Raw genomic sequence first — 25324 nt, forward strand, 5'->3', positions numbered from 1 at the left:
ATATAATAATATAACTCTCTGCCTAACAATTACTTTTACTTCAATCCTTTTAGTAAATGTTGCTGTTAATAGGATACTTTCGTTTTTTTTTTACTTAAAGCACCTGTCCTCGAAATACTGAAAAAAAAAAAACGTGAGCTGGGATTGCCTCCACATGGCTCACACAAACTGTTCCCCATGAGAAATACTTACGTTTTATAACAGCCACATGCACTAAAACACACGTGGCCGGACCGAGAAGCTCAGATTACAACACAGATGAAGAGTGATTACTCCACTATATCTTTACATAGCAAATATTTGTTTGCTGCTATATTAATGTTCTGAATATCGAGTAGCCTACAGCCCTTTTTAGTGAAATCTGTAATTCAGGACTTTTACTAACAGAGTATTTTTACTGAGCGGTATTACTATTTTTTGCTTAAGTAAAATATCTGAGTACTTTTTCCACCACTTTAACAGGTGAGATGCTTTGTTTAAAAAATAAAATAAGATGTAGTAATGTTAATAAGAATAAGATGCAATAAGAAAAAAAGGCTACAGGAATAAAATACAGAACAGGGAAAGATAAAATTTCGGTATCGTTTATTGAAAATTACAATAATGTATATGATTTGCTAACTACGTATTATACACATTTTTGACCAATGATGATTTTACATATTTAATCTTATATCAAACTTCATCAAGTTGATTTATCTGTTTCCCGTGAAATGATCAGCAAGGATCATTGACGCACCACGTTTCATATATTTGCAGTTGTAAAAAGGAATTCTGTATTTTCGCTCAATGCGATACAAAACGTTTGATCATTATTCTTATGTTAACTAACCTTGTTTACATCGATGCTGCATTCAATGAAAACAATCTGTTAACGCCTGATCATTACTTTACACCTTTGTTAGGGGTGTTATCAGAGGCCTGTTCGCAAGCGCGTGTATGCACGCGCACACCCACCACTTCCACAGTGTTTACAAACAAGTGGCCTACAGATGGCAGGGTCACTCACCCTGATGATAACAACGCCTGCAGACAGGACAGCACAGGATTACAAACCTGCAGCCCCAGCAGGGAAATATTAAGTCTGTTTGCCTGCCTGTCAAGGCAACACGTTGTTGTTTGTACTGGTTACAGACTGTACGATGATCATTTAAAAGATAGCTAACCTCATATTTACAAAGTAACAAGATGCTGCAAAAGGGGCAACGTGCCAAACCAGCCATGGATTCTGTAGTGGAGGAGGAAGACCATCATGCACTGTGGCTTTGCGCTTCTTCGACGTGGAGCCTGAAGGGAGATGGATCCTGCAAAATGATCTCATACATGTGGTAGTTTATTGGTTTGGATACACGATATGTCGGTGATATCGATGCATGATCATGGATTATCGATAATCTTTCGCTGTAGTGATTATTGTGACTGATTGCACGTGTTCAAACCGGTTGCTCCACTCCTTTCCTGTGCGGTGAATAATGACCACTCCGCGTTTTCCTTCTCACTAAGCAGTATAGGCGCTTATTGCTACCCACCAACCGACCTTGAAAGTGTCCTCGGATTAATTCTTACGCGTGATTGGTCGCAGTCGCGGAGCTGCATCGGCTTCCTGGTTTCTCATTGGTGGAGCGCGCTGTCTGTAAAGTCATATCCGCCTCTTGCTCTGTTTGGTTGGATCTATCCGCTACCCTTTCTCTCGGCGGTGGGTCGGAGCCGCTGTCCCTGGCCTCGCATGTTCCCCTCTAAATTCCTGTTTTGAATTCGATGCCCCTCTTGTAGATTTGATCCGTTTACACGCCTCTGTAAGGCCACAGTCAGGCGTCCATACACCGGTGTTTTATTTTTCCCAGTAACGTTATTTGTCGTTTAAAGACTTTACCCGAACATGGCTGTGGTGAGCGGATCGTCTGGGCCGGTTGCCCGGCTTGAGGGCCGTGAATTCGAATACATGATGAAAAAGCGCTCGGTGACCATCGGCCGGAACTCGTCTCAGGGCTCCGTGGACGTGAGTATGGGCCACTCCAGCTTCATCTCCCGGAGGCATCTGGAGATATTCACCGCCAGCGACGACGGCACCGGTAGCGGGGATTTCTACCTGAGGTGTCTCGGTAAAAACGGGGTGTTTGTAGATGGAGTGTTCCTCAGACGGGGCGCCCCTCCTCTGCAGCTACCACGAATGTAAGTTTCCCCTCTCGGTGAACATGTGGATGCTAGCGCTAAAGCGCTAACAGTCAACAACATTGGGTTTATAGTGGTTGGCTAGCAGGGTTGAGAGGACCACGTGTTTTAGCATGTTAGCAAGAACTCCGCATCCTGTTCCCTATGCCATTTTCTTTGTTGACATTCTTGTTAGCAACAGTGTTAATTATCCGCCTGCCTTCACTCCACATTCCCTCCGTTGGTTATCTTAGCGTTAGCTGCAGTCCAACGTGTCTGTATTGGAGCTACTTAGCCAAAATAACAAAGTTAGCTCATAGCTATGGTGACGCTATTATTGTTGATATTGACAAGGCAGTTTTTCTTTCACGTGGACACTCTTATGTCAGAAATATAAATCTGGTGATACTGTAAACATTGTCCTTGTTGACATGAAAAAATGTTAGCTAGCAGGTAGCTGCAACTTCTCTATAGTTGTGAATGGAGCTCTTCTCGACCCCTAAACGTAAACAAACCAGCCCGTCCCCGCCCTACCGGCTCACAACAGCAGAGCCTGCAGGACCTACTCTCAGTTCAAATCAGCCGAAGGCATACTAGCCGATGTATTTCACTAATAATTTGCTAATATTAACCAATAAACAAGAATGTGACCCTCCTATGTTCATTTTAAAATGAAACGAGACGTTTCTGTAATGGAGGTTGTTCGAGCTTTTAAGAAAAAGTTTTGTTGTGCAGGTTGTAGCCTGGACCGATGAACAGAAAACCAATCTACCATTTTGATAATCAATTTATCATTTAAATTTAAAAGGCAAACCTTATCTTGTCCCAACTTCTCAAATGTTAAGATTGGCTGTTTTATACCATTGTAAACCAAATGTCTCTGTTGGTTGAAAAAGAAATTTGAAGTAGAGTGAAAACAAGTATTCTGTTAATTGTTTAGCTTATGGACAGGAAGTTTATTTTGCTAATTCATTTCAGTCATTCATCAAACAAAAAAGTCAAACGTGATACTTTTCTCATTTACATCATTGTACATGGAGTATTTTTAGGGTTTTGGTCTTTAGGTTGTATAAAACAGGAAATTAGAAGATGTCAGTGTGGCCAGTGAAAATGAAACATACAGTTCACTATTTTCTAAAACATTTAAATCAGAATAGAATTTATTGCCAGGTAAGTAACACTTTCAAGGAATTTGCCTTGGTCGTTGGTGCATACAAAAGAAATAAACAAAGAAAAGAATTGATTGTAGAATTGAAACTACAAAACCAGAATGGGAAGATCATCTCTGGACAAAAAAATAAAACCTCCTTGTTTACATTTTGTCCAGAGGGATTTCTTTTGGGATTTTAGCATGCCAAAAAGTGGTTGAAGTTTATTCACTAAAGTGACTTGTAATGTAAACAAACCTACCAGCCTCTGCCAACACTGGCAATTCTTCCCACACTGCTCTCAGCTATTGTGCAATATCTCAATGTGAAAACCCTTTTTATTTTTTTTGTACTGCACAAAGAAAAAGCTTGTTGTGACTTGGTGCAATTTCTGCACCACTAAATTGTCATTTTGCACAAAATTATTGTCTGCATCTGAACATGTTTTTGTTTAGAGGTTGATAATTAAATCAATTTCAGCATGACTGTTAGCCACATCATGCATATACCAATACATTTAATTAGTAGGCAGCACAAGGAAGGAGCAGCAGTGGTTTCAAGTTCTCGTATTGATCAGGCCGACTGCCATTAAAGATCTTTTAATCAGCAGCAGTCTTCACAACATGGTTTAATAAGTAAGACACCTAGCCCGGGCCCATATGGTTTACTGTAATCCTCAAACATGAGAAGACACTTAGACAACCCTCACTGTCCACGATAAGACTGCTAAAGAAGCAGATTGACAGCATTAGAGAACTCACAGAGCTGTGGCCCGGGGGACAGGTCTGTTGTCTTCCAGGGATTCCTCTTTGGTGATGTAAACAGACTGAACAGAATGGCACAGCCACCCCCTTTTCTCCCTCCCCTCCCTGTCCTCTCCCACACCCGCAAATCCTCTCCAAGTTGGTGCTCTTTCCTGTCTTGCTGTCTTCTTTTGTTTACATTCTTTTTTGCAGTGTGGGTGGGGATGAAAAACAAGCTTTGTTTGTTGCCGTCCTTACAGCCTAGCAGCATAGCAACTGTGCATGTGAGTTTTCGGAGTTCAGGCCTCATTGTTCATACAGGAGAAAAATAGGGTAGATAAAGAGACTTCAATGAATGCATGCTTTGAGGGGGATCCTCAACAACGTGGACACAGTTTCCCATACCGTTGAGCCCCACTCACTTATAATTTAAAAATGACTTATTCATGTAGTGCTGAAACTGTTTGTTAATCAAGCAATTACATGATGGTAGGGCTACATAAGGAACCTATTTGCCTTGTATTGAAAGTTGGCATTGAATCCCTGGTCAGATCGGAGGCTTTTTTTAATTCGCTCATTGATCAGATATTTCCTAAATGAAGCTCTTTTGACCACAGTATGTCGGACTATTCCCTAGATATGTAAATATTTTGGCAATTACAAGTTATTTAAAAAAAAAAAAAGCATGGCTGTCTTCTTGGCATCAACATCTAATATGTTCAGTTATCAATACTCAGAACATTGCTGGGCCACGCTTCTCAAAAGAGAGGTTTTATATCATAAATTCAATCAATTCAGACTAATTTATAGACTGTAATGATTAATTGGATAAACAACCAACCTGTTGATCTGGGTGGGCTACCACGTCTGCCAAACAATGTCCGGTCAAAACGGACCAAATGGCTCAGGTGTCAAAGCGCCCTAATATACTGTACACAGTCCTCATTATTAAATATTCCCTGTTCAAAGTTAGGGCGCTAATGGTTGACAGCTCAATAACAACACGGTGAAATACAGACAAGAAGTTGAAGGAACAGGATTGTTTTTGATATTTTGTTATTTATTGATATATTTAGATATCAATGTCCCCACTCTGTCAGCTCTCCACAGCCGCTACATATTGAGAAGTGCTCTGATGTTATTTAAGGATCTTCCATAACTTTGTCTGATCCACAGTGGAGTGTCTAGGCTTCCTGAAAGGGTGTTGAGAGGGAACATGCACAATGAAAATGGTCTCCCCTCACCAGTCTGGCTCCAGGAAGTGTTTCATTCTCCTCCTGTGAGTGGCAAAGCTAATTTGAGATGTAGGTGTCAGGGATACAGTTCTCTCAGCAGATGCCAACTCTGTGAGGACCTGGCGAAAAAAGTGCTGTGCCTGGCACTCTTTAACTAGACAAAAACCAATGTGTGTCTGCTCCGTCTCCACGGTGTTGCGCCGCCTGAGCCAAACAGTGCTTCAGTAGAGTCACTGTTGTCTGTGAACGTTTGAAGATTTCCCGTGACAGTTTCCCCTTCATCCATCATAAATAAAAGTACACCAACGATGGGTTTGTTTTAATCAAATATGAAATGTTTAAATTACAAAGAATCCACTCTAAAGCGTGCTCAGTTTCTGTTGGCAGTGTCCCTGCATTCCTGAGTCCATTTTGTTGGTTGCTGTTTTTTTTGTTGTTATTCCACTGCATAGCAAATGGAGAAGCAATAATAGAAATGTCTCACTCGTTTAAAACTAGTAATTACCGTAAGTAACATGTAATTCTAAGAGAGAGAGCTGTCACCTTTTAAAAAAAAAAAAAAAAAAAAAACAGAAGAAGACTGAATGAGAACTGACACACAATTCATTCAAATGAGTTTAAACACAGCTCATGTCACCCAGTCCTGTACATTGTGCTGTAGAAATGGCATGGTTTGGTTCCTTTTGACAAGCTAATAAGTGACTTGTATAGGCAAAGAGATAATGGATGTTTGAGGCACATACCAATATCAATGTTTTGAGTTTTTACATCTTTCCAGTCATATGTCTTGTTATTTATCAGCCAACGTATACGCCGATACTACATATCAGTGATTAACTTTATTGGCCTAACACTGACCTATTGACCCAGCTCCAAGATGCATTGTGGTTATGTTTCTGTTAGGCTTTTATTGAATGCACCTTTTATCCACGAGTTATTACTTCTCAGATTGTTTGGTGTCGTGACTATCAGCACGCTCGCGAGTTTCCTCAATTTTGCAACAATGATGAGAGCAATAATCATTTAGTTTTCTGAGGGCAACAGGACATGCAGTAGATACGCCCTAGAGACAGCAGAGATGCCACATTTTGTTGCAGGCAACGTCGTTGGACCATATTTCAATGCAGCAACAAGGCATGTTGCATGTAAAGGAAAATGGAACAAGTCCTTACCCTATTTTCTGCAGTGTGCTGAAAGTCACTGTGGAAAATGTTCCAAGGATACTTGGTACATCAGAAGAGTAAAAATACGTTTCACAGTGGTTTGGGTCTTAAATAACAACTTTGATTTCAAGATTCTTTAAATTATAAATTAATAGCCACCCAATTATATTTGTATAATTTTGCCTACAACTGTCCGATAATGGCAAAAAGGACGATTACCTAAAGTTACTCAATTCACAATGATATTAAACAAAAAATCATTACATTAAAGAGGTGGAAGTGGTGCATATTTGCCACTTTATAATTGATAAATCACTGTAATAATTAAAATTATTGTCAGTTCATTTTCTGGAACAGATACTGTACATTGACACATTTTTTTAAGCACTAATGATCACAGAAGAGAAGTGCCCATTGCCAATGGCTGCATGTTTTCTTATAGTTAACGTGGTGCTGAGACCTGTGCATGTCTTTATATTTACCACTCGGCCTAATTTAGGCCTGTCCCCCAGTGAGGCCACCACTCCCCCCAGAACAGTCGCAGCAGTCCTCTGCAGTGTAATATCGCAGAGCTATCCGTGATAATCCTCTGGTTTTTGCTCCTTCCAACATAGATTTTCAGGCCGTTGCGTCAGTATTTAAGTTTAACTTATTTGTTGTCTCTCTCGGCTTATTAAAGTCGGCCAGAGAATCTACCACCACTGGGGTTTGTGTTGTTAACGAGTGCCCAGTAATTTGATTTGCCTTTTTAACAACAACAAAAAAATGCTTATTTCTTTGATGGTTACCTTTTCACTTGTTTGAAAAAAAACTGTTTTCTTTTGCAGGTGCACTTTCAGGTTCCCCAGCACAAACATCAAGATCACTTTCACAGCGCTGTCCAGTGGGAAGAAAGTGAAGCGCGAAGCTCCCGAGTCCCCAGTGAAACCAGTACAGCCCCAGATCTCCCCCCTGACCATCAACATTCCAGACAACATCGCTCACCTAATGAGCCCCCTGCCATCGCCCACTGGCACCATTAGGTACTCACTTCTGCTGCAAAGTAATATGCATTCACTGGCTTGAAGCAGGCCGGAGGTGACTTTATTTCCTTGTGTGTACTACAGGGATTATTTCTCTCAACACATTAGTATCTAAAAACTATCCTCAACAGTGATTTTTTTTCCTCATACTGCAAAGTTTATATTTAAGATGTATTGGGATTTAGCATTCATTTACCCCTCTGCCTTTGGGCTAGTTTTGAAGATGAATCCATCAATTGGATCAGGTTGGAGGTATTTCAACCTAAATTGTAATTTCCGGAAGAAAAGTAGCAACTTTTATGTAAACCACGATAAACCAGAGAACTGGGCTTCATCAATAATAACAGTACCTGCATTAATGTGTCAAAAATTATATCGATATTATATCAACATTGATATATGAGGCTAGATATCATCTTAGATTTAGGATATCATAATGTGATATGACACAAGTGTTGTCTTTTCCTGGTTTTAAAAGCTACATTGCAGTAAAGTGATGTCATTTTCTGAATTTAGCAGACTGTTCTAGCTGTTCTATTATAATCATTATATCCACATTACTGATGTGGATTATTTATTATAAAGCTCATTGTGTAAATATTTTGTGAAAGCACAAATTGTCAACCGACAATATCTCCGCAATATCAATATTGAGGTATTTGGTCAAAAATATTGTGATATTTGATTTTCTCCATTATCGCCCAGCCCTAATTAGCGTTTACTTTTGACAGCCCTACCATTAACCAAACTAAATATCAAAAGTAGTGCTGTATACTTTAACTTTCGTGGGAAAAGGAAATGCTAAATGAAGGACTTAGGATATTTCCATCCGTTCTTTTAAACGTACAGTTTTCTGAATCTGAGATCCCTCATCAGGGCAGAGCGGGAGGAAAACTCCCACAATGCCTCCAGCTAACCTTGACATGTCAGCGGACCTTCACATGGCCTCTAAAGGGTGATCAGCTTAGGCTTAGTTCAGCGGCTGCACAGCTCAGAGAGGGAGGCGCCTCCATCTCAGAATCTTAGATCCTCTCATCTCTGATCTCAGCCAGATGGCTCCAAAGCAACCAGGTTTTCTTCTAGGGCTGCACAATATATCATTCTTTTTATCGTCATTGCAATGTCAACTGGCGCAATAAAAGCCAGGGCTGGGACGATGTGCTTTTGTCCCAATTTGATTCTTTCAGGATTCATGGGGTGCCGATTAGATTTATATTGCGATTTTCATTTATTGCGATTCTAGAAGTATTGCTATTCGATAGTATTGAGTATTCTTTTCTTTTTTTTAACAACAACAACCGTTAAATAATACACTTCTAGAGACATTTCAAAAAACAAATAGTTTTCTAAGAAGAATGCACATCATCATGTCAGTCTGACATTTATTTCATTTGTAAAGAAGTACATAACATGGATTTTCTGCTTTGGGTCTGCCGGAAACGGATATGATGTAGTCGTAAAATATTTAGGTGAGTCGTTGGTAAAAATAAATACAAAAATATTGATTCTAGGGAAAAGAATCGATTTGAAAAAGTAATCCCAAAAAAATTAAGATACATGCGATTTTTAAATATTTTCCCCTCCACCCCTAATAAACACAGCACAAAATGCTGCCACTATTGCGAGAGACACTCCGAGTTTTTTGTTAGTTGAAAGAAAATATCAGTAGAAAACTGCACTTTAAAACAGAGATCTTCATAAGGGGGTCCGGGACCACTAGGGGTCCTCAGAGTTACTGCGGGGGGCCTCCAAGTTATTGTTAATTTTTGAAAGTTTTTTCAAAAATGTCTTAATGTGAATGCAACATATTATTAGCAAATATAAATCCCCACTGATGACATGCTTACTGGCCTATAGGTAAGATAGTCACTAAGGCAGCCATCCACAAATACAGTTAATAAGGATTCACTGTGCCACATGTATGCTTAACAATAAAAGATGATTTATGAAATCATGCCGACAATTATTATTTTAATAGCTTTGTATTCCATGCAAAAAAGTTATGTATAAAGGCTTGGGCTGCCCACACGTTATTGTAGTCCCAGTTTAATATGCAACTTAATTTTATACAATAGTAGGGGGTCCCTGCTCGTCTCTTTCAGTTTAGGGGTCCTTGGCCTAAAAAACATTGAAGACTCCTGCTTTAAAATATAACGGTCATTTATTTTTAGTGGTGCCTTTTTATATTCTATTCAATGTTCAATTTATTTTTTATTTATTTGTATTTGTATACAAATAAAACAGACAAAATAATTTGTATTTTAGCAGAATACTGAAAACAGCTGTAAGGCAGAACTGAGTACACTTTAATATCTTTATTTATCGCAAGTAATGTTGTTACCGCGATATTCAACACCCTTATCGCATATTTTCCTCATATGGTGCAGCCCTAGTTTCCTCTGTCATACAGGTCCCGTTTGAATGTTCTATGATAAAATGTGTTTACAAATAAACAGTCCGTGTAATGAAAGAAGCAGCAGGTGTAGCACATCTGGAAATCCTGAGCGGCTGCTTCTTTGTTTGTTTGTGTGGTTTACCAACAACGAGTCCCCCGAGTACCGAGATAGACATTAAATATGGAAATCCTCCTTTACGTTAAGTCTCTCTTTATCACCCGGTTATTCAAGTCTATTACATGGATAAATAGACCTGATTTAAAGATTTGAATGTGTTGTTGCTTTAGACCTGAAAGTGGCTCCTAAAGTGACTGCAGTAATTCCAGACAGTCTGGGAGGTAGGGCTATTTGCATAGACGTCGGCCAAAAGCGTGTCACTGCAGCACAGACTGCGGAGAAGTGAGCCAGGCAACCCATCACGCCCCTTTCTGGGAAATGCCAGGCTAGTTATGTTTTAGGTGTAAGCACCTAATCCAAACCTATTGTTTATGTGTTGCTGTAGTGTAAAAGATGTTTACAATAAGTTTCCGGGCAGCTGACGGTCATGTTGTCGTGTTCTCATGCAGTGCTGCTAACTCGTGCCCCTCCAGCCCGCGGGGCGCCGGCTCTTCAGGCTACAGGATGGGCGGGCGCATGGTCAGCTCTGCAGAGCTGCAGCTCATGAATGACAACTCCCAGCCTGAGAACGACAAAGACGCCTCTGGAGGAGACAGTCCCAAGGTGAGAGCAGGACTAAAGTCCAGGCGCCCTACCTTCAAAACTGGCCCTTAGTTTATGATTCTGTTCAGCATTTCGTTAGTTATTTTACTTCCCCTGTATCACGGCCCTCTAAAACACACCCACAGGGCACGGAGTTCTTTCCAGTAAATCCCACTCAAATTGGTTTATAATTTGTGTTAAATATTGCTGTTGGAAGTATATTGAAAGATAGTTGGAAAAATGCCTTTTTCTACTTGTTAATATCATTAAAATCCAACTCCCACACACTAATACATGCTACATTTTGTCATTTCTTTTAGTAAAACCTTAACGCCTGAAGGGCGTACGCCTGTCTGACTAAAGCATAACACAATGGATATTTTTTTGTTTTTATATCCCCTAATGCATGTTTTTTTAAATCTCCAGAGATGCTCTTATGTTATTCATGTGTTTAAAAAAAAAAAAAAAAAAAAAATATATGACATGAAAACTCTTTTGCGGTTTGATTCAGTGTCAATTGACAGCTTGAAAGATGACGTGAAGACTTTTTGTTTTCTGGGTGTAGCCGGGCCCCGATTCATAAATCTGCATTTCTCCTCTGCTCCACAGGATGACTCAAAACCTCCGTACTCCTATGCACAGCTGATAGTCCAGGCCATAACACTGGCTCCGGACAAGCAGCTCACACTAAATGGCATCTACAATCACATCACAAAAAACTACCCCTACTACAGGACCGCAGACAAGGGCTGGCAGGTGAGTTCTGGCCTCACGTTCGTCTGTCAGAGCGCACTTGGACTGTCAGCGTGATGGTACAAAGATGGCAGACGTGCTGAAGAGTCTCTGCACCAAAACGGTCCCAAAAATAACCATTTAAAACATCAGTAATAAATTTCACAACACCCTTAACCACTCGTCTCTCCCATGTCGCAGAACTCGATCCGTCACAACCTGTCGTTGAACCGTTACTTCATCAAAGTGGCGCGGTCGCAGGAGGAGCCAGGCAAAGGCTCGTTCTGGAGGATAGACCCGTCCTCGGAGGGCAAGCTCATCGAGCAGGCCTTCAGGAAACGAAGGCCCCGGGGCGTGCCCTGCTTCCGGACCCCACACGGACCCCTCTCCTCCAGGTCTGCTTCCATCCCACTGTCACACACTGCTGCCTTGATTCATACAGAGTCGTTCAAATTAACACGGTTCACCACAGCCTCCCAGATTGTCTTGTGTTTATTTTTGCACGAATGAGCTCACACACTCTCTAGATTTCAACAGCCTGTCAACTATAGAGTTTTGTTGCATGATTTACCGACATGACTGTTAATGTATCCCTTAATGGTTGTATAATTTTGGTCTTTAGCAGCGCTTGCGGTCATTTATATTTCTCAAATATAAGAGCGCCACATGTGCATTGGTTGCATTTATGCCGGCAATGTTTTGACCCTACTGGGGGATCTGTAGGGCCGAAATATCATCATAAAATGAGAATGGGCAAGAAACCTGAAGATAAAAACATGCTCAAGATACATTACATTAAGCATTAGTTGAGGCATTTAAACATGTAAAAAAACAGCCTAATATGACAACATTGTACAAGATTCAGGACTCTATTCAAAACCAGTTCCTTGAAAAACCAAAAAAGGAACCACAAACTGATCCCCATAACAAATATTGCTCTAATTTCTTGCAGTGGATGACCTGTTTCTTCATTATGTTTGACTGCAAAACACATTATTTTTGACTCTCAGCCCTCAAATCATTGATGTTCATTCAGTCACGGACACAATTCTTTTCAATATTTAATCAACTTGAATATTGCCATTGGTGAGTTAACCCGACTTGTCTGTCCGGCCCTCAGGAGTGCCCCGGCGTCTCCCAATCACTCTGGGGTTCTCTCCGCTCACTCCAGTGGCGTCCAGACCCCCGACAGCCTATCACGAGAGGGCTCTCCGGTTCCCCTGGAGCTGGAGACCTCCTCGGCTCCTGCCCCGGCGTCCACCACGGTGGTCCAGCCCAAACTGGCAGTCATCCAGGAAGCACGCTTTGCACAAAACACACCAGGTATGACACCCTCTCTCTGGGCTTTGTGTTCAGGGTTTGTAGATTTCGGTCTAGCTGCTTCAGCCTCTGTGGCTCTTGATCCTGGCTTCTGTCCCAAGTCTCTGCTACAACATGCTCTTCTTTTTTTCAAGTTGATTCTAGTCAGCTTTTCTTTAAGGGGCACACCCATTTGAGGTTATCAGCTCGGTTTGGAAGTTAGTTTTTAAAAGTATTAAGATAAGATGCACCTTTTTTTTTTTTTTTTTTTTTTTTTTTAATGGGATCAATTAAAAAGTACAGATGGACCGATCCGACTTTTTCAGTACCGATGCCTGGGCTTTGTGTATCTGCCGATACCGATCTGATACCGTTCGAATTAATAATACACTGTATACCTTCCACCTTATACCTTCCTTCCACCATGTGGAAGAGACGAAAGGTACCAGACTTTCCTAACTAAACATTACTTTCCTAACTAAGACAAAATAACATAGATGTAATGTATTGAATTCTTATTTATTTCTACACTCAACTCTTCCAGCATGCGAGACATGCAACAGAGGGAAAAAAACTAACAAAACTGGATCAGCCCATGGATCTGTTAATTTTTCGGATCCCCAATTCAGCTATTTTGTCAATATCGGGACCGATATCTGATCTTAACCCTTGTGTGGTGTTCATATTTTTGTTACGCAGCCAATGTTCCTGGGTCTGGTGGACCCACCACATTATTAGGCTTTTAAATCAATACCAGCCATAACAATTTATTTAAAAATACTTAATAGATGTTTACTTTAGCTCAATTACCATTGATATATATACATAATTTCTGGTTCATATTTGCCATTTACCACTGTGAGATCACATTTATGATCATATGATCATTTTTTTTTTTTTTTTAGAAAATAAGGAAATTTCCTTATGTGTACCATGTGCAGTCATTGAAAATAATTTGTATGTTCTTCACAAAAAATAAGACAAAGCCAGTGAGTTTGAGTTAGAATAAATAATAAATAGCATATTTTTTCTTTTTAGTAAACCTTGAAAATGGCTCCCACAGACCCGAACACCACACAAGGGTTAATATCGGATCGGTGCACCCCTATTTAAAAAGTCACAAATGGAAGATGTACGTCACAAGTCTCATCAGTAGATTTCCCTGTTGTTAAAATTTTATTGCCACTCACATTATTTGTAGGAACACTTTTATTGTGTTCAGTTAAAACCATTACAGGCCTTGTTAAACTGTCGGATTCGTGGCCAGTTTCGGAACAGCAGAGAAGCCTAATTTGATAGTATTGACTTTGAAAAAGGCCTCGACCATTTCATTACCTGCCATGAATGGAAGTCCAGATAGATCCTGCTGTTATTTCAACACACTGTTGCAAATCCTCTGTCTCTGCACAACCTGAATGCCCGAGAAAATGTCCGTATATTTCACATTTGTCATGTTTTTATTATCAAGAGGAAAATAATAATGAATAAACCTGTATGATTCCTAACGTCGTATGTTCTTTTATATATAAATATCCCTGTGTGCTCTGTTCCAGGCTCGCCTGTTAACAACCAGCCGGTACTCATAGCAGTCCAGCGTCAGTTACCTCAAAACATGAAGCCAGTGACCTACACCATGGCATCCCCAGTGAGCACCAGCACCTCCCAGCCTGCTGTCCAGACGGTCCACGTCCTGCAGCAGATCCCGGCCGGGTCCCTCAGCTCGGCCGCCGTCATCGCCCAGCCAGCCGCCATCATCAAGAGCGAGCCACAGGAGAACGGAGAGCGCACAGGGCTCAAAGGTGAGGCAGGGAGCATGGTGGGAAAAATGTTGTTAGGGGTGCAACGGATTACAAAACTCTCAGTTTCTGCTCGGGATACATTTTCGGATAAGCACGGGGGGGGATTTGTATTATTTTAAAATTTATTTCCATTTATTACTTGAAGAACTGAAAACTCAGCAAGCCGGGGAGCGGAGTTAGCTCGAAGGTCTTTCACCCAGGAAATGCATGTTCCTTGGGAGTGTTTTTAATCCAAACTTGATCTTTTTCCTAAACTTGGCGTTTTGGTTTATAAACTATACTGTTGGGGCGACCTCTAGCTCACCCAATAAGAGCGTGCGCCCCATGTAGGCTGAGTCCTTTGCAGCAGCCCAGGTTTGAATCCGACCTGCGGCCCTTTGCTGCGTGTTGTCCCCCATCTCTCTCCCACCTTTCCTGTCTATCCGCTGTCACTGTCAAATAAAGGGAAAAGTAATCGCTCACTTTTTGTAGCCTAAACTTAATAGTGACATAATGTCACAACCGGCAGCTCGCGGTGCCCTGTACCCGGCTCAAAGCCCCCTATTCTCGGGTAACTCAACTGCCGCTGATACGACGGAGCTGTAGCCAGCGTCACGGCTTTTTGAGTTCTTCCGATCCTCCAGTAGCCACGACCGTCTCTGTCAACTGATTTTAACATGCCCCGTTGGCGTGGACCGTTGCGATGCCTGTATCTTACACTGTTATTTTGGTTAAACTTTGCAATGAATCTGCGGTTCACATGCATTTGGAATCTTAAGTGTTGATCCGTATGGACCATGGATCAACTTTGGTCCGCTGCACCACTAGTTGTTATCCACCATCAAGGGTATCAAAACATTTTGATTACCGTCCAAAATGTGTACCACATAAATGAGTATTGTAAATTGGCATAAAATGCTTGACCAGTTCTTGGTCTGTTACTGGCAAAGTATTGTATCCAGTATCGAGGGTCTGATATTTTATTGGTGCCGATACCCAGTCGTACTGGCATCAGTAGCGTTCAGAATTATTGGTTATTGCAGTTTTAGTTAGTTTATTGTCGTCAATTTTGAACTGATCAGGCCATGGCTGGTTTCATTACCCTCAATTTATCATCATATTGTTGTGTAGTAGGCATAACAGTCCTTTTTTTTATTTATTTTTTTCCCCCACTGAAGTCCATTGTTGAAATGTTTGTGTCCTCTCAGTCAAAGTGGAGACGGTTCCCACCATCACCTCTATAGGCGGCTCCAGTCGCATCATCCAGACCTCCCAGTCTGGCACCGCCCTGCAGACTGTTACCATAGTGCAGCAGGCGCCCATGGGTCAGCACCAGCTGCCTATAAAGGCCATCACACAGAACGGCACCCACAGCATCACCACTGCCATCCATGGACCCGCCAGCTCAGGTGAGAAGCACAGGAATCGAATGAAAAGCAGCCCTGTAACCCAGTCGTTCTCCAGTGAGGGAAAACAATGTTTTAAGTCAAACAATAATGGACCAAAAGTGGAAAAATGTGGCGATTGTCACATTTCAAATATTAATGATGTTCATTGTCATCAACATTTGTTGTTATGCATTATACCGGAATAACTCCTTGTGTTTGCAAAACTGCAATAACTACGTTTTTAATTGCTATGATTAAATTTAGGGCCGCAGCTAAAAAATACTTTTATAATGGATTCATGTGCTGATTTTCTCTATCAGAAAATGGTAATCCTCACCATTTCCCAAAGTCCAAGTTGATGTCTTCATATTCCTTGTTTTGTCCTACCAACACTCCAATTCAAAGAAATTCAATTTACAATCATAGAAGACGAAGAAAAGCAGCAAATCTTCACATTTGAGAAGCTGGAAACGGAGGTTGTTTTGTAATTATTGCATGCAAATGTATTTGAAATGATATTCAAAATTTTTGCAGAAGAACTAATTGATGAATGGACTACTCATTTTGCTTCACTCGTTGCTAGCCAGAACGATTCAAGTGAAGCACAAGATCTCTGCTAACCCGTCTATTTCCCCCCCCCCCTGTGTCCCTCCAGCTGTGGCGAGCCCCCTCCACCTGCTGGCAGCCCACGCCTCGGCCTCGGCCTCCCTCCCCACCAAGCGGCAGAACGGGGACCAGGCGGCCAGCGAACAGCCCGACGCCAAGCGCATCAAATCAGAGGAGGAGGCGGCGTCGCTCCCTGTCACCGCGGCGGACTCGGACTCGTCGCCAGCTAACGACCCAGGCCTCAACTAGTCTGTACAACCACACACCACACAACCCCCCCCCCACCACCACCACCACCACCACCACCACCACCACCTTCTCCTCCCCCTCTCTCTCTTACTCCCATTGTTTCTTTTGTTTCTCCTCCTTCCTACCACTGACTCCTGAGGTGCCAAACGGAGAGGATTCTCTTTTGTTTTTTCAGTTTGGATTTATCTGTTCTAGAACAACACAAGAAAATAAAAATAATGTCCACCCCTTTAAAGACTGGAATGTGGGTTGAGAACAAAGTAAAGCAACGGGACAAAGATGAACTTGAAGGTGTCCCCTGTGAGCCACTGAAACAGGAGAGTGATTTAAAAAAAAAAAACAAGACCACAGGAAGCCTTAACAACAATTAACCCTTAAGAGCTGACCGTTTTGCGGGGAGAGGCGCTGCCTCGGCTCGGGCCGGGCGCCAACCTTTCTGTCGTATCTACCTCAGCAGATAGGAAACTCCGGCAGCCGCCGCGCCCCCACCCCACCCCCGGACCTGTCGGGACGGCTCTGGACGACGTGACCAACCGGGCGACGAGTACGTAGAGCATTCAACGGTTAAAATAAACGACAACAAAAAAAAATAATCAAGAAATAAAACCAACGGTCAACGCATTCAGAAAAGGGATCAACTCGGAGCCAATATTCCTGAAACTCTGGCAGCTAGCCTCTCACAATACTGACCTTCCTTTATCGCAGCTGTACGTAGATATGCAGTATTTTGTTGTTCAAATGTGGAGCATAGGATTCATTCTTTTCTTTTTTTATGTATTTTCACTTATCTAGATAAGTAATAATTTAATTAAAAGGAAGCGTACAAAATAATGAGGTCTATGACATTTCGGTAACTAAGTTAGAATTCTCACCTTTTTTTTATGTGGACTTCCTTTTCTGTTCAGTGATAATAGTTTTTCGTAATATTTGTTTCTCTTCCCCTCGTTCTGACATATCTGTATGAAATTTGCTTAGTTATACCTACATATTTTAATACTTGCACAGATAACCGATATAAGCATATGAAATCTCCATGTGTAGTTCCAGATGTTGACCTTGCATGTATCCGACAACACAGGAGTTGTTAACTGTAAATTGAACAGAGGGAAAAATAGACCTGCTTTGTCCAAACCAGACCTGCACTTGATTAAATGTTTGTGTTTTCATTTCCCTTCTTCTTCTTCTTCGTCTTTTTTTTTTTTCCTCCCTCCCACCCACCTTTCTTCTTCTTCTTCTTCTCCTTCTCCTCGTCCCTCCCGGCTTTGTTGACATTGTGGTGTTGGCAGACCTCCCCTTTGCTTGATTATTTTACTCTGTTCTGGCAACCTGGCGAGTCTGTTTTCTGATTGTACACGTTCCAAACAATAGCAAAAGAAGAAAAAAAAATCGATGTTTGTTCTGCTTCAGTGGAGAAATGCTTTTTTTTTTTAAATAAATTAATTTAAAGCCCTTTTCTGTATCTGTACATTTTGCTTCAGTATCAAACAGTCATTAGTGTAAATACTGGTTGTAGTTCCACCCTTCTCCACAGGGGGGCAGTATAGGAGCCTGATAGTGGCTCTCAGATGGTTAGAAAAGCAGCAGATAAACTTTGCTCTTTAACACAAGATGGCTTCATCTTAACACACGAGTGGATTTTTTTTTTTTTCAGGTATTAGGAGATAGATCTTAATTAATTATTATAATTATTAATTTCACATAATCCAAGCATTTCATCCACCTGTTTTCATACAAATGTTGCCTTTTAGTGTTAGGGATGCACCGATTCCAACTTTTTCAGTCCTGCTACCTGGGCTTTGGGGGGAAAGGCGAGAAAAATGCAGTACAGAAATGCCAAAAATATGTTTGAGGTCATTTAGAAAGTGTCTCCGTTACAGATTATCACCCGAGAAAGTACTGGCTGTTTGTCTATGAATATCTGAATCGGCCTCACTGATCCAGTATCGCTCGAGCTCTAATGAGCATGTCCGATAGATATATCAAATAAGTGTTTTAATATTCCTGCTGCAGCTGCAAAAAAAAAAAAGGAAAAAAATCCATTTTACATTTACATTTCTGAGGTAAAAAATCAATAATGGGAGTAAATAATCAAACAAGTAACTTCATTCTAAAGCACAGAACATTGCAAGGATCTTGACCTTTTAGTATTAATAATTGATGCTGAGGAGTTTCCATCTACATCCTCCATCAGTTATCTAGCTGCAGTGTGACAGAACGGGGGGAGGAAAAATGAGGCAGTACAGCCTGTAAAAGGTGTTTCTCAGCGGTGATGTTGTGTGTTTTGGGATAAACAGACGCCCAGCAACAGTGAAACAAATACCTAGTTTGCACCACGCCGAGGTCCAACATTCCTCCTTTTGTGTCAGCTAAATAAAGCTGCTGTGTTGAAGGTGTTTCCTCACTTCTGCTGCCACAGAAGATTCAGTTAGAGCTGTGAGGCAGTGTTGCAGTACTCAAGACCGGTCTTGGTCTTAAAGGTCCAGTGTGTAACGTTTTTAGTTGTTCATTATCAAAATCTGTCTTGCCCGTTCACAAACTTGTCGTTTGTCATGAATATTTACCACCACCATCAATTCCAAGTATTCCTTTTGGCTTGAAACGCTAGATGATGGGATAATCGGCCGTTGGACAGTCTGGCGAGGTCAGTGACTCGAGTTTGTTCGGTGTCTTCTGTGCCGTCGTCCATCCGAGGGGCCGCCGGCCTTCATTTTGGCCAATTTCACACGTATAATCGGCGGGATGGGCACTGCCAGCAGTTGGGCTCAAATGAGCCATCTGATTTGTAGAGTGCTAACTCGGAAACCGAGTTCTCAAAATCTGACAAAAATCTTTTGAACTGACCTTTGTCAATCTGAAATGAAACCGATCGACAAAGTTTCAGAATCTGACGAAGACAGATTCAGCAACTGCATGGCCTATTTCTCACTTAAAATGTTTTCAGAAACTCGTTTTGGTGAACTATTTTAGTACAATGTGAGATCTTATTCTGAACAAGTCGCCATGACAGTCTGTCTTTGAATTTCCGGAGAAACCAGACCCACGTGACGCACTCGTCCAATCAGCTGCCGGTTTCCATTTTTGGGCAACAATACAGATTAGCCCCGCCTGCTGTTATGGAGACGTATTACGTCTCGTCGCTTTGGTGTGTTCTGAGGCACTTTTTTGACCAAGTCGGGGAGATTGATAAGCCTTTTCTGCCGAGGGTCGGCCGAATCGGTTGATGTGTCTGGCCCTTAAGACTAGACGTGGGCTGGTTACCAGTTTCAAGGTATACAGCGGTTTGAAAAAGTCACAGTTTCAAAACCACCAATACTTATTATTATTTATTTTTTTTAAACTCCTGAGTGTGCAGTCTTCCTCCCAAGCTGCACACCGCTCCTACAACTTCCACCAAGATGGTAAGGCAGTTTGTATGTTGCCTGGGAAACAAAGTGTGGGGCAAAAAAAGTCTGTAGTACGCGGTTTAAGTCTGTAAGTGAATGACTCAAAGTGAAACTCAAAAGTAAAGGAACGAGTGCATGTGCCACAGTGGGTGTGAGTCTTTTTTGATGTTGGTAAGATAATATTGAGCAATTTGAAGAAATCACCAGAAAATAATACTGTTTTACAATACCTTTTTATAGTGAGAAATAACATGTTTTCTTACAAAATACAAAATTTATTTAAAGTACTCATATTAGGCTTTTCCCCTTTCCTTTATTGTGTTATATATCTTTTTTTATGCACGTTATAGGTTTACAAAGTGAAAAAGCCCAAAGTCCACCCCAAAGGGACTTACCATTTCCAACAGAAAACACTGTTCCCAAACTGCTCCAAACAGCTCTATTGTAGTCCAGCCTTTACTTCCGTGATGAACTTTGTACACACGTTATAATGCTCACCTAGCTGCTAGCGTAGCTCATGATCTGTGACTGACAAGCCAGCAGTACTTACTGCGCATGTGCGACTCCCAACAAAGATGGAACAGAATTGAGATGTCTCACTCTGTAGCTAAAACAGAGAGCTCAACACACAGGGTGAAAAGAGGAGCCACAGCAGTGTGCAGTACAACAAATATATGGTGTTTTCTGAAAATTAAACCACGTAAACCTATTGTGGTACAACCTCTAAATACAATTATGAACCTGAAAATGAGCATAATATGAGCACTTTAACAAATTAAGCTCACACACACACACACACACACACACACACACACACACACACTACAAAATGTTTCTGCACACGCATCAGCTGTACTCATAGACACCAGTGGAAGGGGACTAACAGTGGGAAGAAGCAGCAGCAGAATGAAAAACAGTGGAAGAGACGGGGAGGGGGGAGATGGGCTTTTATGAACACACTGTGTAGGCGGAGTCTCCATAGAAACCAGGAGCCTGTTGTTGCGACTGCCTGGATTGAGTGTTGCTACTCTGGAAGCTGGTTCAGAGAGATAATGAAGAGTGTGCTCTCTACCCCAAAAAAAATCTGCTCTGCATGATTTGTTCTCCTTCAAATGGTTCTCAGAATGATCCCTTCTTTTCAAGAACGAAAGACCTTACCATTAAAAGGCACCCAAAACCTGCGCCTTATGTCCTTAATTAACCCGTCTCCCGGGTCATGAGGCTGCTTGCTGTTTGTATTCACAGAGGGAAACTCATCCAGGACACTAATCCATCCTGATAATATCTGCTCTCTGCATGCTGACCTGCTTCTCCTTAATGCTGCTGTTTTTTTTGTTTTTTTATTACCACAAGAAAAAGAGCACCGAAGCTTAATTCTGGTTACACAAAAAATCTCCACGTGGATTTTCTCTTGTGATACTGCTATTTTCAGAGACTAAATCGAGTTATTTGGTAACTATTGCAATCCCTATCAAACAACAAGCCTTTCAGTCTTTCAGCATCACAGTACCATGTTTTTAGTGTTTGTAGTACTTTATGTTGGCCTGGTTTTTCTACTGATGCACTTTCAGCTACTGTTTTCTTTTGTGTGTGTGCTATGTCTATGCTTACATGCAGATCATACATGATTGTTAGTCAGACTGAAGATAAATTTGAGTCCTATACTGCTTTTGCATGATTACATGTTTTTTAATGATGCACTTTTTAATGTTATTTATTCTTCTATATGTTTTTGTACCTAGGACAACACAAGGGTTAAGTGGATAATTTAAAGGTTCTTATTTTTCTGACTTTGGTGGAAAGCAGTCATTGTTGCATTGCATGGACTGATTCTTGTGAAGGACTCTTGCAGGGTAAACACACCACTTTATGTGTTCTGGGGGGATTTTTCAGAATAAAGACCTTCCTATCCCTGAGCAGCAGATAGAAAAGCGATCAGAAACTGTCCGCAGAATAAATGATGTATACTTACTACAAATACTTTTGTGTTACAGAAAATAACAAGTTCTTGGACTCTAAAATACACCACAATTAGTCATCAAAAGTAGAAAAACTGACTTTTGATTGACATGAAAAGTGCTGCGGATGATCAATTTAATCATCTGCTGTAAGACTTCAGTCCTCCTACTGACCAAATGATGGCAGTGCATAGCAAAGCATGCAGACTTGCACATCTACAAACACACCACAACATAGTCACATGTGCTGCACCTGAACACACTGCAGTGCGTTCACAACAGTGCACAGCAGAAGTGCCACCTATGTCTATGACTTAAGTTTTTTTTTTTTTCTATCACCGTCTCAGATTCTCAAAGGGCCTGGCAGCCATTAATATAAGCAGCAGAGAGAGAAATAAGGACAGAGGGATGAGAGCATGATGAAGACAGTGAAAGAGAAACAGGGAGAAAGAGAGAGACGTGGGTGGTAGTAAGCAGAGAGGAAAGATGCTCCACTCTGGGAGGCTGTGTGGACGTTTGTGTCACAGGCAACACTGCAGCTCACTGCTAACACTCTGTGGAGGCTGTAACCTTGGGTAACAGCTGCTCCACACCGGATCCCAGAGACCCCAAACATGCAGGACTCCCACTGATCTGAGCGCTTTTAAAACCCCTCTCACAGCAGCAATAGGATGCTAAGAGCACTCAGAGGCATTTGACTGAGGCTTCGCATTTCTAGGGCTTCACAAACGCGTCTGGCGGACTGCGAGGGTGCAATTTTATGTTTAATGTTGCCACATGATGTTTATTCAATCAATCAAACTTTATTTAAAGAGCACTTTAAAACCAAATTGCTGTGCATAAGAATAAGTAAAAGACAAAGTGCATGACTCCCACAGGCATAAAATACAAATTCAGAGACATAAAACATAAAATCAAAAAAGGTCAATGTCAGGTGTCAAAGTCATATGTGTGTTTGCAGGTTACTAATTAGAGTAACTCAGCTCACCTGGGTCCCTGAATACCCACACAGGTGTTTTCAGTTAATCTGGCTGATTAGACCCCCTTCCCAGGACTGTTTGGGTGTTTAAACTGATTGACTGACATCTTCCTGAGCCTCTTGTTAGCTTTGTTGCATCACTCATCCATCCATCCATCCATCCATCTTCGTCCACTTATCCTGTTTTGGGTCGCAGGGGGGGAACAGCTCCAGCAGGGGACCCCAAACTTCCCTCTCCCGAGCCACATTAACCAGCTCCAACAGGGGGATCCCGAGGCGTTCCCAGGCCAGCTTGGAGATCCACCTAGTCCTGGGTCTTCCCCAAGGCCTCCTCCCAGCTGGACGTGCCTGGAACACCTCCCTGGGGAGGCGCCCAGCACCCGCGGCGCTGCCATTGGGCCTGGGCTGCTTTGCTATGTCATCATTTGGTCAGTAGGAGGACTGAAGTCTTACAGCAGATGATTAAATTGATCATCTGCAGCCCTTTTCATGCCCGCATCAGTCAGGGCAGGACAAATGACGGCTTTTTTCATTCTTATTGGTAGAAAAGATTTGTGACGTAAAAAGGTCCCATCTAATGCTGCGTTCCAGGCAACCCGTAACCCGTGTTTTCACAACCTTCTACCCGTGAAAGTGCCCTGGAACGACAGTCAAACCCGTAACTTAGTACCCGTGAACTGGTACCAGATCGTTGTACTCCCAGTTACAGTTTTTGACGTCACACACACATGAACAACAATGGCGACCCCTGTTAATGCTGTACAGACTCCGGTGATTAACAGAGATAAATAGAAATAAATAGACATAAAGAGGCAACTTAAAGTAATTCCGCACATTGTAATCAAAAGGATACACATAACGATTGTGTACTGCTACAGGTTATGTTTATTAAATGAAGCCCAAAATATGTTGCTGACTAGAAATTGCTAGTATCAGCTAGCGCTAGCTAATGTCAACGTTAGGTAGCTGCTGGCACAATGTTTAGCTAGCCAGCTCGTGACTTTGCCTGGAACGCTACCAAGTCGTGAATCGTGACTTGAAGTCCTAACTTACGGGCTAAAAAATTTGTCTGGGTAGAGGATGGATACCCAAACCGAGCCTGTCAGGACCCGATGGGCCAGGCCGGGTTCGGACAGATATTTAGAAATGATGTTTGGGTTCGGGTTGGGCTCGGTCACATCAGTGCGATAAGGCATTGAACATTTTAAATTAAACAGCTTATTAACGTGCGCTTGTTGCCCCGTATGTGCTGATGCACTCATCTGTTGACATTTCCAAATGACTTCCTACAGTTGCTTAATAAAAGCCGCCTTTCCACACAAACAAACGTACATGTATCATTAGTATGAGAAAAAAATTAGATTTTAACTGTCAGTCTAGTCTACTGTCATATCTTAATGCCTGTCGGACACGGGCCGGGCTCGGACATAAAAATGCAGCCCAATCCGCACTCTAGTCTGGAACGCAGCGTAAGCTTCGGCTTCAACCTTAGCCAAGGTCTAATCAGCCACAATAACTGAAATTACCTGTGTGGGTGTTCAGAGGCTTTTAGCCACAGTATCCTCTCTCTCTCTCTCTCGCTCTCTCTCTCTGTCTCTTTCTCTCTCTCTCCCTCTCTCTCTCTCTCTCTCTCTCTCTCTCTCTCTCTCTCTCTCTCTCTCTCTCTCTCTCTCTCTCTCTCTCTCTCTCTCTCTCTCCACAGGCACACCAAGGTTTGGTAAGGTTATGTTTGGTTATGTTGTTGTAGGTTTGCCTTTTGCTGAGTTTACACTTTACAACGCCAACACACACTCACTCATGCACACCCTACACCATTGACTTCCACATCCACATCTGTATATAGTTAATTTAGTCTAATTTGGTTCAATTTGATTGATAAAGTATTGTTTAAACATTTAACATGGTGTAGGCTCACTCTTTGTTATGACCACTTGAGCCTGTCTCTGTCTCTATGGCCAAGACTTAAAACAAAATATGAGCACATAAAAATAAAACCGTTTCAACTGTTCTACATTTTTCTGTTATGACCTGTGTTGATAGAAAAAAAACTTGAGAGGTCCTGCCAGTCCCTCCTTCATTTTGTAAAAAGCTGCCAGCCTTGTCTCAATACATTTCATTTGCAAGGGCTTCATCATCACCCCCCCAACCTAAATATAATTATGCTGCTTTTATTCTGTTTTTAACTCTCTTGTGTATGCATTTGCATTGTATTTATTTATTTATTAATTATGGGGAACTGTGTGGTGTATAGGAATGTGTGTTTATGTGTGAGCTGCTGGATACTCAAATTTCCCCATGGGGATGAAGGAAGTATCTTCTATCTATCTATCTATCTATCTATCTATCTATCTATCTATCATAACAGGCTCCATCATAACAACGCCACTGTTATGTT

At 41.7% G+C, this 25324-nt stretch overlaps 1 protein-coding gene across 1 annotated transcript; it reads left to right on the plus strand.

The window, feature by feature from the left end:
• Window positions 1-1600: 1600 nt before the first annotated feature.
• On the plus strand, window positions 1601-16651 carry foxk2b (forkhead box K2b). Its single transcript, XM_028600521.1, has 9 exons — window positions 1601-2172; window positions 7268-7462; window positions 10425-10578; window positions 11167-11313; window positions 11491-11684; window positions 12410-12612; window positions 14142-14387; window positions 15575-15775; window positions 16410-16651. The coding sequence occupies exons 1-9, from the start codon at window positions 1880-1882 to the stop codon at window positions 16607-16609; spliced, it is 1833 nt and encodes a 610-aa protein (XP_028456322.1). The 5' UTR covers window positions 1601-1879; the 3' UTR covers window positions 16610-16651.
• Window positions 16652-25324: the final 8673 nt, after the last annotated feature.

The sequence above is a fragment of the Perca flavescens genome, chromosome 15 (genome assembly GCF_004354835.1).
Source record: "Perca flavescens isolate YP-PL-M2 chromosome 15, PFLA_1.0, whole genome shotgun sequence".
NCBI classification, from domain to species: Eukaryota; Metazoa; Chordata; class Actinopteri; order Perciformes; family Percidae; genus Perca; species Perca flavescens.